At 39.9% G+C, this 13251-nt stretch overlaps 1 protein-coding gene across 2 annotated transcripts in view; it reads right to left on the bottom strand.

Annotated features, from left to right (window-relative positions):
* LOC310770854 (H-2 class II histocompatibility antigen, E-S beta chain-like) overlaps nucleotides 1-13251 on the bottom strand; it is a 44688-nt gene that overhangs the window by 27125 nt on the left and 4312 nt on the right. The window contains exons 5-7 of one of the 2 annotated variants that reach the window (XR_014552362.1): nucleotides 12909-13022; nucleotides 12414-12440; nucleotides 11522-12324 (exon numbers count right to left, since the gene is read on the bottom strand). Coding sequence is in view for 1 of the 2 variants with exons in the window: in XM_083663557.1 (XP_083519683.1) it covers nucleotides 12415-12440; nucleotides 12909-13022 (140 nt within the window). In the remaining variant the exon portion in view is untranslated. Of the gene's footprint in view, nucleotides 1-11261; nucleotides 12325-12413; nucleotides 12441-12908; nucleotides 13023-13251 lie in introns of those variants that run through there. The other variant, XM_083663557.1, reaches the window with a different exon arrangement.

Genomic DNA, 13251 nt, shown 5'->3' with positions numbered 1-13251 from the left:
GTGTGCGTGTGCGTGTGCGTGTGCGTGTGCGTGTGCGTGTGCGTGTGCGTGTGCGCGTGCGCGTGCGCGTGCGCGTGTGCATGTGCATGCGTGTATGCGTGTGTGCGTGTGTGTGTGTGTGTGTGTGTGTGTGTGTGTGTGTGTGTGTGTGTGTGTGTGTGTGTTGGGACTTGTAGTCGGCCATGATGAGCTCAGGTGAAGATGGGTCCACGCAATTTACATCCAATTTCTATGCTGTTAATAATAAAACATAATTTGCTCCTTCATGTTATTTCCAGTCCCCTGGGTTCATGTGAAAATGCAGATGAAAACATGGACACCACACAGCCTGTTGACCAGGTCCATGAGGACATCATCTCACCCCGTCACTTTTCAACATGCAGAGAGATCAACAGACTCCTATAGATCCTACGTGTGAAATCAACACCACAGGAGTGTGACAATGACACAAACCGTTGGCCAGTAAGGGTGTTGTGGTCTTTGACATCAGAGGCCGGGGTTCGATTCAAAGTCATTTCAACCATAAGTCACATTTAACTTTTTGTTATTTAAGCCGAAGCCAACCATTTCTCTAACCTTAACCAAGTTGTTTCATGCCTAAATAAATCAAACTGTAACAGAAGTTTTTGGCTACGGTCTTGATGGAAAAGGCTCCCCTGTGTGTTCAGAAGTGAAGCCACGGTGAGAAATAGTCAACATAGAGAGGACACGCTATGTTGTGAATAATGAGAATGTGTTGAGATGATGGAGCTTCTAAACTGTGAACACTGTGTGGACTCTTAGCCTAAAGCCTCTTGTGTCATAACTCTGTGTTTGTCTTTTATTTTCATGTTTTATTGTTTTGAACTCTCTTCTTCTCTTAGTTGAACTATTTGACTCTTGTGAAGCCCTTTGTCTCTTTGCTCTGTGAAAACTGCTGTATGTATGAATAAACTTACTTAGTACAAGTGTAACAGTAAACACAATAGACACTGTGGTGTGTTCAGGTTCAGACTCTGAACCTCAGAGTTTCTGTTCCAGGTTTTTCTTCTGCTTCTCTCATGCTGCCTTCATGTAAACAGGACTTTACGACCTTCACCGCCACACAGAGTGACTAGGAGCAGTCAACCAAGTCCTGAATATGAGTCGATCATAGAAACAAGTTAATCAGATCTTATCCCTTCTTCTCTTCTAGTTTATTTCCCTGCAGGCAGCAGCTGGTGGTGTGTTCTAACATGTTGATAAACACATTCATTTTAACATGTCAACTGAACTCACCTCTCACTCTAACACCAGCTAAACTCACAGTGTAGGCCTACTATGTGTGATACATTTAGCAGGAGTAGAGTTTACGAGCAGCACCTGAAGGCAGCAGCGTCTTGGAAAGTCCTGACTCTACTTTCACTTCCATGTCCAGTCCAGTCAGCAGCCAATCAGAAACAAGCTGGTGGTTGTTTATCTGTTGCTAGAGGCAACATGTTGGATTCAACAGCAGCAGAGTGAGGAGCTCAGACGCCCCCTGGTGGTTTATTATGGTTTAGATCAGTGATTCTCAACCTATTTCATATCAAGGACCCCTAGTTTAGTACACATTAGAACAACCACAGAAACCCATTTGACAAGATTCTGTCTCTTGTACCAAAATCTGAGCATATTTGTATTGCTATATATGATTTTGTCCATAATTGTGAATGTTTCAAGGTATTAAATCATGGCTAAAAGAGAAACAACAATGTTCTTCTCACACCTACTACCCCTGTAGACATAACTGTATTTTGTGTAGATGTATTTTTGTGTATGTATCAATCAATCAATTTTATATTTATATAGCACCAAATCACAACAAGAGTTACAGTGGACTCTTTGGTAACGCTTTATAATACAGCCCTCACACGCAAGATCTGTACTTACAGGGTAAGTATGGGGTACAAGAAGTGAATGTACCCTGTAAGTACAGGGTACCAAATCTGTAGTTACAGCACCTGAATGCGTCGAAATGCATCAGGAACTTCACAGTAAGACATGTGCATTATGGAGTAGTGGTTGAAAAGTGTTGTGCAGAGATCTCGTGTTGTGGATGCAGTGTATGGAGACCTGTGTGCGCGTTTTGGGCTGCGCAGCAGACATCCCCATCCCCGCCCTCCCCACCGGCTCTACTGAGGTGAAACGACAGAACCTCAGCACGTCACCCACCCTACCGGACGAACTCAACGCGTTCTACGCTAGGTTTGACCCCTCTGCCAGAGCGCCTCCCCTCCTCCCCCACCCCTCTCCCTGAGGAGAGGGGTGGCCTACAGAGAGGAGGTGGGGGCCCTGGAACAATGGTGCCAGGACAACCACCTCTCTCTGAACGTCTCCAAGACCAAGGAGATCATTGTAGACTACAGGAGGGGGGGGGGGGGGCACACACCCCCCAATCACCATCAACGGCACAGTGGTGGAAAGGGTGGACAGCTTCAAGTACCTGGGAGTCAACATCCACCAGGACCTGACTTGGGCCGGCCACACCGCCACTGTTGTCAAAAAGGCCCAACAGCGAATACACGGACTCAGGCGCCTGAAGAAATTTGGGCTAAGGCCAGAAATCCTTACGGACTTCTACAGAGGCACCATTGAAAGCCTGCTGACTGGCTGCTTCACCACCTTCACCACTACGGGAACTGTACCACCATGGACCGCAGGGCGCTACGGAGAGTGAGACGCGCGGCCCAGCACGTATATATATATATATATATATATATATATATATATATATATATATATATATATATATATATATATATATATATATATGCTATATGCTATATGCTGCCATGGTATTCACCCAGTCAGTGGGTTCTATTTGTCTTGTTATTACTCCCATGTTCCATTCTATGTAGCTCCTCCACTACTTGCTCCCTGATCGCTACAGGAACTTTCCTCGGAGAATGTACTACTGCTGTAATATCTGGATTCATCTGGATATGGTGTTTTCCTGCTAATCCAGAAAACAAGTCTTCAAATCCTGTCAGAATGTCATTTTGTTTTTCCACAGCATATATCCTCTTCACCAAGCCTAGCTTTGTGCATGTTGCTTTGCCCAGTATTGCTGGAACATGTTGCTGCACTATCTCAAACTCTATTTTGCGTTTTTGTCCTTTGTGCACACAGGTGAGTGATGTTCTGCCCAATGGCGCCGACTTGTGGCCGAAATATGCAACAAGCTTGCAGGTGGATTATTTTAGTTTTCCTCTGATGTCCAGTGAGTTGAATGTTTCTGCTGACATCACATTGCTCATAGCACCAGTGTCAAGCTTCAATGTCACATTCCTCCTGTTTATTATCAGATCTTGAGTCCATTCATCTTCATCCTCCATCTCTGCATTTTCAATATTTTTGATGCACACCTCCTGTTCCACTTCAAGTGTGCCAATGAACATGTCACTGTTGCCCTCACACTGTTCCACAGCATGCATTTTGCTTGCTTGGACTTGTGATTTGCACATCTTTGCAAAATTATGTCTTTTCTGACATAACTTGCATGTCTGACCAAAGGCTGGGCATTTTCTGTATTGACACGATTTCACGATTTCAGACGGCAGCCCGTCTTTATTGTCACACGAACACACTACAACACATGCATGCGGCCACTACACACACTCATGCTGACGGTGGCCGGTGAAATATGTCCTCTGCATTTGACCCACGCTGCATGTTTTTAGTTGGGGGTAATGTACGGAGGAACCCCCTGGGGGGTACGGGGAGAACATGCAAACTCCACACAGAAAGGCCCTTTCGACGAGATAGCCCACCTAGGCAGTAGGCACTGAAGATATGGGGGGGTCACAACTCCAGCGCCCACAGCGTCCCAGGTGGGAATCGAACCCAGGACCTTCGAGCTGTGAGGCGACAGCGCTTACCACTGCACCACCATACCCAGTATTGGTGCTTGTAACCACATCTGCTGCAGTTAACTTCCTTTTGATCATCTTGTGGAGGTGGCTTTGTTCTGCTCCTGTCGCCTCTGTCTCTCTTGGCATAGGCAGTCTTTACTGTTTTTATTTTGTGCACTTCAATTTCTTCATTTAGCACTTTAACCTGACTTGACGTGATCTCACTGGCACGGCAGACATCAATTGCCTTTTCTAATGTAAGATCCGCCTCTCTCAATAGCTGCCTCTCACTTGATCATCCCTTATGCCTCATACAATCCTGTCACGTATTAACGATTCATGCAGTTGTCTGAACTCACAGTCCTTGGCCTTGTTTTTCAAGTCTGTCACGTAGGCATCTATGGTCTCTGTTGGTCCTTGAGCCCTCGTGAAGAACATATGACGGATGTACGGCAGGTTTTTTCTTGGTTCGCAGTAGTCTTGAAACTTTTTCTTCTACACTGCAATTTTATCCTTCTCTCCGTCTTGGAAGACAAACCGTGTTGCAAACCTTTATTGCTTCTTCCCCCGCCACGTGCAGAAATGTAGCACACTGCACTTTCTCCGTTTTCTCGGCCACGCCGCTTGCGATGCAAAACAGCTCAAACTTCTGGATCCATATTTTCCAGTTCTCGGCGAGATTACCCTGCAGGCTCAAACTCGACGGTGGCTGCAACTGAGACATCTTTCAGTGTTCTTTCTTTTCTTTTCCAGTTTATTCTGACACCATGTTATATATTGACGTGACTCGGACACCGCTTAGACAACAACAACTGACGTTTATTCACCAACCCGGATGTATATACATTCTTATACGTCATGACGTCATACGCACTCTGACGCTACGCATATTCACACAATATGTTACAGGGAGCAAAAGTCGCATGCAAGTCTATGTAGGGAGACGGAACTCTTTCTAGGCGCTAGCCGAAAGAGTTCCAATGGAGCTAATTGGCCGCTTAGGTCAACTGCAACGCAGTCTCTGATTGGTCCGGTTACATTGTAATTTCTGGAAATCGCTGGAGCCAGATTGATGTGTGGAGTGAAAATGTGAGGTCACTTTTGTTCTTTTTAAGAAAACTGAACTCATTTAAGGTGTGCAATGTTTTAATGACCTTGTTTGATCAATGCTTCATTGAGTCTGTTCTTAATTATTGCTGTGCGGCCTGGTTTGGTTACCTCACCCTGTCCAGTAAAAACAGGCTGGCAAAGCTGGTCAAAGTGGCTAGTAAGGTGATCAGGGTGCAGCAAGCAGCTTCAGGACATTTACTTTAAGTGAGTAAGGAACAGTGTTGGGGGGTAACTCATTACAAAAGTAACATATTACATGTAATATATTACTTTTAGCAGTAACTCGGTAATATAACTTATTACTTATAGGATTTCATTAATATTATACCAGTTACTTTGTCAAGTAACAAGTTAACAAGTTACAAATTGAGTTACATTTTATTATATCAAAGCACATATTTAAAAAAGATACAATCATTTCCTAATCAAACTGTGTGTTTTTATGCAAATAACCACTACAGATGACAATAACAAAGGAAAAAAATAACATTCAGAATTTTGGATTGTTTACACTGACTTCAAGGCGGTTGAAATGTTTTTTTGGGATGGTTCCAGGGCGGCAATGTCATTCTGCTGCTGCTGTTGTTTTGGTAAAAGTAATGCAAAAGTAGTGTAATAAGTAAAGTAACGAGTTACTCTACACAGAAAGTAATATTGTAAAGTAACGTATTACTTTCAAATGAAAGTAACTAGTAATATGTAGTATATTACATTTTGAAAGTAACTTGCCCAACACTGGTAAGGAATAAGGCCAAGCTTATTCTAGACTGTCCTGACCATCCACTTTATCAGGAGTTTGACCTCCTCCCCTCTGGCCGCCGTTTTAGAATGACAAAAACAAGGACGTTGCGTATTATTATTATTATTATTATTATTATTATTATTATTATTATTATTATTATTATTATTATTATTATTATTATTATTATTATTCCTGTTGCTATTGACAGGCTCAATTTGCTAGGCTAGGCTTAGTCTGCAATCCCTGCATCCTCTATCTCTATGCATTTTTATTATGTTTTATTATTACTACAGTATTTCTATTCTTTCTTTGATATATTGCCTCTGCAGAATGTGCACAGCACTGTAATGACCTTAATGACTTGATGTTATATTGTATGTTGTACTATTTGCTGGGATCTGGCCTGGTTGCCCTTCCTGCTGTTGTTGGTGCTATGTGGAGACAATTGTCCTCATCTTCTACTTGAGCTCGATCACTCCTGGACTTTTTTGTGTCATGATGATGCTCGTTATTGTTGGTCTTTTTGTAGCCTACTGTTGTGTCCCAATGTCTGCTGCAAACCACATTTCCTTCAGGATAATACAGTTGAAGTTGAAGTTGAAGTTGAAGTTGAAGTTGAAGTTGAAGTTGAAGTTGAAATGTCATTTTATACAGTGAGGTCAAGTTTCGAAAAATGGTCTCACTACAAGTAAATGACTAACATAATCAGACATGAATACAATTGGGCTCATACTCCACAAGAGTCTCAGCCTTCAAGTCATACCCAAATGATATCATTCCAAGAAGGAGCTACCCCAGTATGCAGAAATATTCATATAGAAGGTGAAAATAACAAATGTATAGGTTACTGCATGTAAAAAAAATGTTTTTACCAAAACCTGCATGGGATTAGCATAAAGTGGTTATGTCTGTAAAGAGGAGACTCATGGGGACCCATAGAAACATATTCTCATTCAGATATCTTGAGGTAAGAGATCAAGGGGCCCCTTTGAAAACGACCATGCCAGTTTTTCCCTCGTCAAAACCTAGCTTAACTTTGGAGCGTTATCTCTCCTCCTTCCTGACAAGCAGCATGACATGATTGATACCACAATGGCTGCATTAAGCATTCTAGTTTAGGAAGATATCAGTATATTCACTCTAGCTTTAAAAATGAGTCTGCTACAGCCTCTGAAACACAGTCATGTTGGATGCGGACGTGTCTTACAAAAAGGGCATTAATCCTTCAGAGGGTAAAAGGGCAGGTGCTTGGGCACCACCTGGTGTCTATCTGTGCACATCCCTGCTCCCCTCCTTCTCTCTCTTCATCCTCCCTCTCTTCATCCCCTCTTCTCATATTCCTCTTCGGTCACCATGACATTACCTTCCCTCCTTCTCTCTCTTCATCCCTCCCTCCATCCTTCCTCCTCAGACTTCATTACTTTTTCTTCTTCCCTCCCTCCTTTCTAGGCCCAATACCATTTATTATTATTATTAACTATCAAAGTTTTTACTCCCCCTCATTCATTCAAATCTTTCTTTACAATATTTTATTAAGATTTTACACACAGAAAACATAAACATGCAAAGTCAATAAACGCCACATAAAATGCTCATACCCATAAAGAAAACAGAAGGTTTGACATAAACGGGTCGTTAAAAAAACGTTTAAATCCTATAATAAGTGAATGTGAAATGTGTTAGCAATGTGTTAGCAGAATTGTGTTGGGCCACAGCTATGTCATTTTACGTGCGATCAGGCTGAATCTTTCAGAAAGTGTAAAGAGCAGACCTGCAGGTGCTTTGTTTAATGAGGTAATCAGGAGACACAACTGTTTTATTATAATATTTTATTAGTTGCTGAATCGCTGAACATGATTGTAAATAATCATAGGCTATTGCAATTGGACATTGCTTGACCACATTAACCTGATTACATTTACACCTGGTACGGTATTAGTAACGTGGAATTAATAATATTATAATTATTGTATGTATGACGGGAGTGTAGGAAGTGAAATATGTCTCAAATTGTACATACTGTATTAGGTTACAAAAACAAAACTATTGCTGTGGTACTTATTGTTATTTAATATTGCCACCTTTTTAGAGTAGCAGAGGCGGCTCTAAATTATAGCTATAGGAAAAATGTAGCCTATAATAGGATACATTTTACCTTCCAAAATATGTTTCCTCTTGCTATTGCATTGCATTATGATGGTCCATACCTGATGTTCTAGTCATGTGATCTTCAAGTTGTTCTCATCAGGCTCTATTGGCACTGTAGGTTTTTGTGCCTAATTGTATATTTTCTCAAGGGAGCTTTGTTTAAACACGTGTGTGTTTATATGAAGAAAGTGTGTTTGTATAAACATGTGTGTGTTTATATGAAGAAAGTGTGTTTTTATAAACATGTGTGTGTTTATATGAAGAAAGTGTGTTTGTATAAACATGTGTGTGTTTATATGAAGAAAGTGTGTTTGTATAAACACGTGTGTGTTTATATGAAGAAAGTGTGTTTGTATAAACATGTGTGTGTTTATATGAAGAAAGTGTGTTTTTATAAACATGTGTGTGTTTATATGAAGAAAGTGTGTTTGTATAAACATGTGTGTGTTTATATGAAGAAAGTGTGTTTGTATAAACATGTGTGTGCTTATATGAAGAAAGTGTGTTTGTATAAACATGTGTGTGCTTATATGAAGAAAGTGTGTTTGTATAAACACGTGTGTGCTTATATGAAGAAAGTGTGTTTGTATAAACATGTGTGTGTTTATATGAAGAAAGTGTGTTTGTATAAACATGTGTGTGCTTATATGAAGAAAGTGTGTTTGTATAAACATGTGTGTGTTTATATGAAGAAAGTGTGTTTGTATAAACATGTGTGTGCTTATATGAAGAAAGTGTGTTTGTATAAACATGTGTGTGCTTATATGAAGAAAGTGTGTTTGTATAAACATGTGTGTGTTTATATGAAGAAAGTGTGTTTGTATAAACATGTGTGTGTTTATATGAAGAAAGTGTGTTTGTATAAACATGTGTGTGCTTATATGAAGAAAGTGTGTTTGTATAAACATGTGTGTGTTTATATGAAGAAAGTGTGTTTGTATAAACATGTGTGTGCTTATATGAAGAAAGTGTGTTTGTATAAACATGTGTGTGTTTATATGAAGAAAGTGTGTTTGTATAAACATGTGTGTGTTTATATGAAGAAAGTGTGTTTGTATAAACATGTGTGTGCTTATATGAAGAACGTGTGTTTGTATAAACATGTGTGTGTTTATATGAAGAAAGTGTGTTTGTATAAACATGTGTGTGCTTATATGAAGAAAGTGTGTTTGTATAAACACGTGTGTGCTTATATGAAGAAAGTGTGTTTGTATAAACATGTGTGTGTTTATATGAAGAAAGTGTGTTTGTATAAACATGTGTGTGTTTATATGAAGAAAGTGTGTTTGTATAAACATGTGTGTGCTTATATGAAGAAAGTGTGTTTGTATAAACATGTGTGTGTTTATATGAAGAAAGTGTGTTTGTATAAACATGTGTGTGCTTATATGAAGAAAGTGTGTTTGTATAAACATGTGTGTGTTTATATGAAGAAAGTGTGTTTGTATAAACATGTGTGTGCTTATATGAAGAAAGTGTGTTTGTATAAACATGTGTGTGCTTATATGAAGAAAGTGTGTTTGTATAAACACGTGTGTGCTTATATGAAGAAAGAGTGTTTGTATAAACACGTGTGTGCTTATATGAAGAAAGTGTGTTTGTATAAACATGTGTGTGCTTATATGAAGAAAGTGTGTTTGTATAAACATGTTTGTGCTTATATGAAGAAAGTGTGTTTGTATAAACATGTGTGTGCTTATATGAAGAAAGTGTGTTTGTATAAACATGTGTGTGCTTATATGAAGAAAGTGTGTTTGTATAAACATGTTTGTGCTTATATGAAGAAAGTGTGTTTGTATAAACATGTGTGTGTTTATATGAAGAAAGTGTGTTTGTATAAACATGTGTGTGCTTATATGAAGAAAGTGTGTTTGTATAAACATGTGTGTGCTTATATGAAGAAAGTGTGTTTGTATAAACATGTGTGTGCTTATATGAAGAAAGTGTGTTTGTATAAACACGTGTGTGCTTATATGAAGAAAGAGTGTTTGTATAAACACGTGTGTGCTTATATGAAGAAAGTGTGTTTGTATAAACATGTGTGTGTTTATATGAAGAAAGTGTGTGCATATATTAATGTATTCCTTGTACTTTACCATGCTTTTTTTATTATTATTATCAGCCGTTTCCCCCTGACTGTGGTTTATCAGGGCTTTTCAAAGTCTGAGGGTGTGGGCCTCCCCACAGACAAAAATTGGGGACAAAGCCCCCCCCCCACCCCAGTTTACTTGTTGATGTCTGTAGTTTTGCTAAATTCCTGGATGCCTGTGGGATCAGATTGGTATTTGGCCGCAGCAATTATTTGATCCAATTGAGACAAGATAGCTTCAGACTATTTAAATAAAGGTTGGTCTGAAGGCATTTATTTGTTTCTGACTCTGGCAAATTAGGGAAAATGGTAAAACCCAAAACTACTGTATCTCTGAACTATCTTTAACCAAATCACACACATTTAGGCTATTCTATGTGATCTCCCACTTTGAAAACCTCTTATATGGTTCATTTGTCAGGTAACCCCTCTGAGAACATCACCTGACTTGTCAGGTGACCCCCCTGAGGTATTTGTAGGTCAGATCAGAAGCATCAGAATTCTTTATTTGCCACGGTATGTTTTCACATACAAGGAAATTGTCTTGGTGTGATTGGTGCTCAAGTAACCTGATAAATTAGAACCAATATACGATATAAATAAATAAGATATAAAGAATATAAAAAGATTCACAGATATTAACAGATAATGATATACACAGTATTAACAGATATAAACAGTCTTGACAAGGTGAGGTAAGGTGTGTCTCTGTCTAGTTGTTTCTTATCTGAGGAAGGGCTTGTTGCCTGAAACGTTACCTTTGTGGTAACACCATTGACCTATATTACAAATAAATGGTGGGACTAACTTCTAGTGTGCAGACTGTAATTTGTTATGTTCAGTTACACTTCAGTTCTGCACCGTTTTCACTGATTGGATGTGCGTGCTTTTTACTTTCATGCTGACTGGACTGGATAATGGAAGTGAAAATAAAGAGCCCTGCACTTTCCAGAGACGCTGCTGCCTTCAGGTGCTGCATGTAAACTCTACACCTGCTAAGTTAGTGTTGGTGAAAACACTGAGAAACCACCATGTTTCAGGATTCATCCTAATGAAGACCATTTAAAATGTGTTTTCGAGCTTTTCATGTCAACAGAAGTGAATATACAGTTATGGAATATTACAGTAATCATAAGTGCTATGGGTTTATAATCAATGATGGAGTGTAAATATGGACAGAGCTTCATAATCAATTACACAGATACTATGATAAATATAGAACTACTAAATATGTAATGATGACATGGGAGACTTTTCCCAAGGATCTTTCATGTGATGCTGACACAACACAAACAAACATAAGGAGAGTCTCAGCTACAATAACAAAGTGATAGAGTGCTTCCCAAAGATTTATTGTAGGAAAAGACATCTCACTCCAGTAGATATATGAGAATCTAACACTCAGAAAACCTTAAAGCAGATAACATCTTGAAGCAGTTGATGTGATTTCACAGATGAAGTTAAAGGACTGAAGCCTTTCATCTGACTCAGTTTGAGGAAGTTAGCCGCTGGGAAAGAATCATGTCACACAGGAAGGTGAAGCCTCAAGTCACAAATACATTTGACTTGAGTGACACTCACATACACGTCATGTGACATACATGTGCTGTATGTCATGCTACATATGATATGTGTGCTGTATGTCATGCTACATATGATATGTGTGCTGTATACACTATGTGCCGTACATCACATTGTCTCACACATTTTCACTGCCAACTCCGTCAGGACTTTTCCCCCAAATTTCTTCTACGTCTACTTTTTGAGAAGTAGTCAAATAAGACCCTAAATTAAATGGTTGGAAGGTTTTGGTGCATTTTGTTTGCCAGGGTCTTTATGTTCCTCCACCAATTTGAAAATGTTGCTGCATTTGGTGCAACTAAAACAAGTTGGTTAAGGCAGTGGTTCTCAAATTTGTTCACATGAGGGACCCCTAAACTGACAAAGATTAGACCATGGACCCCCATTTGATAGGATTTTGTCCCATGGTCCCCCATATGATAATAAGATTGATGCTTTTAGATGTTTTATTACAGAAAGTGTATAAAACCCATGACCAAAATAGTAATTGTGTTATTTATGAATGGAATTATAGGGAAAATAAATGACCCCTCTTTTGCCTGGGGACACCCTGGAGCCCCCTCAAGGACACCTGGGGGTCCCCAGACCCCCATTTGAGAACCACTGGGTTAAGGTTAGGGTTATGATTTGGGTTAAGTATGTGCCATACATCATGTATATCACATTAGCACAGTAGACAACAGTATATGTATATCACCAAACATGTATGTGCTGTAGATCATATGTGTCACAGCACATGTGCAGTGTATCACAGAAGGCTTGAAGCAGAAACAGCGGCTCTTCCTCTCCAGCAGGTGGCAGCACTGAAAACAAAATAAAGCAGGTTGAGTTCCCCACTGACTTTTTCTTCCAGGAGACAAACAACAGGACTCCTACTATCAATGATTCCTACCTCAGTTAGTGGGAACCAGAACCCGACCTGATTTAAAACAAGAGAAGAAGAGACTGCTGTTATTTAGTCAATATTATGTTATTGTTCTGCAAAGTCTGAAGAGTCGGAACTGGTCTGATGTGGTCTCAAGTGATCTGAACTGGTCTGAAGTGTCTGAAGTCTGAAGTAGTCTGAAGTGGTCTAGTGCAGTTACAGTTCTCAAAATCTTTCACATGAAGGACCCCTAAATTGACAAAAATTAGACCACGGACCCCCATTTGATAGGATTTTGTCCCACGGTCCCCCATATGATAATAAGATTGATGCTTTTAAATGTTTTATTGCAGAAAGTGTATAAAACCCATGAACAAAATAGCCATTGTTGTGTTACTTATGAATGGAATTATAGCGCAAAGAAATGACCTCCCTTTTGTCTGGGGACCCCCTGGAACCCCCTCAAGGACCCCTGGGGGTCCCTGGACCCCCATTTGAGAACCACTGGTCTAGTGGACTGACCTTGGGCCTTCCTCCTGTAGAAGATGAATCCAGCCAGAGGTAAGATGAGACCCAGAGCCAGTCCTGAGGCTCCGATGGCCATCTTGTTTCTCTTAGACTCAGGCATGGAGGGATCTGTGGAGACATTGAGATGGTTGATTTCAGACAGTCCAGTGTAACTCAATCTGACTGGCTTGTCCAAGGAGACGTGTTTTAGCTGGTGACTGTGTGGACACGGCTCAGTAACATGATTCACTTTTATTACTGTGATGACTTCACACCTCAGCCCCACTGAGTGCTTTGATTTTGTAAAATAAAAGCACATATTCAGAGATTACATGTCCAAGGCTACTAATGATGAATG

This window comes from Poromitra crassiceps (genome assembly GCF_964638095.1).
Source record: "Poromitra crassiceps genome assembly, contig: HAP1_SCAFFOLD_248, whole genome shotgun sequence".
Lineage (NCBI taxonomy): Eukaryota > Metazoa > Chordata > Actinopteri > Beryciformes > Melamphaidae > Poromitra > Poromitra crassiceps.
Note: the sequence above shows the minus strand (reverse complement) of the source record. Positions and strands in the feature narration are given on the sequence as shown.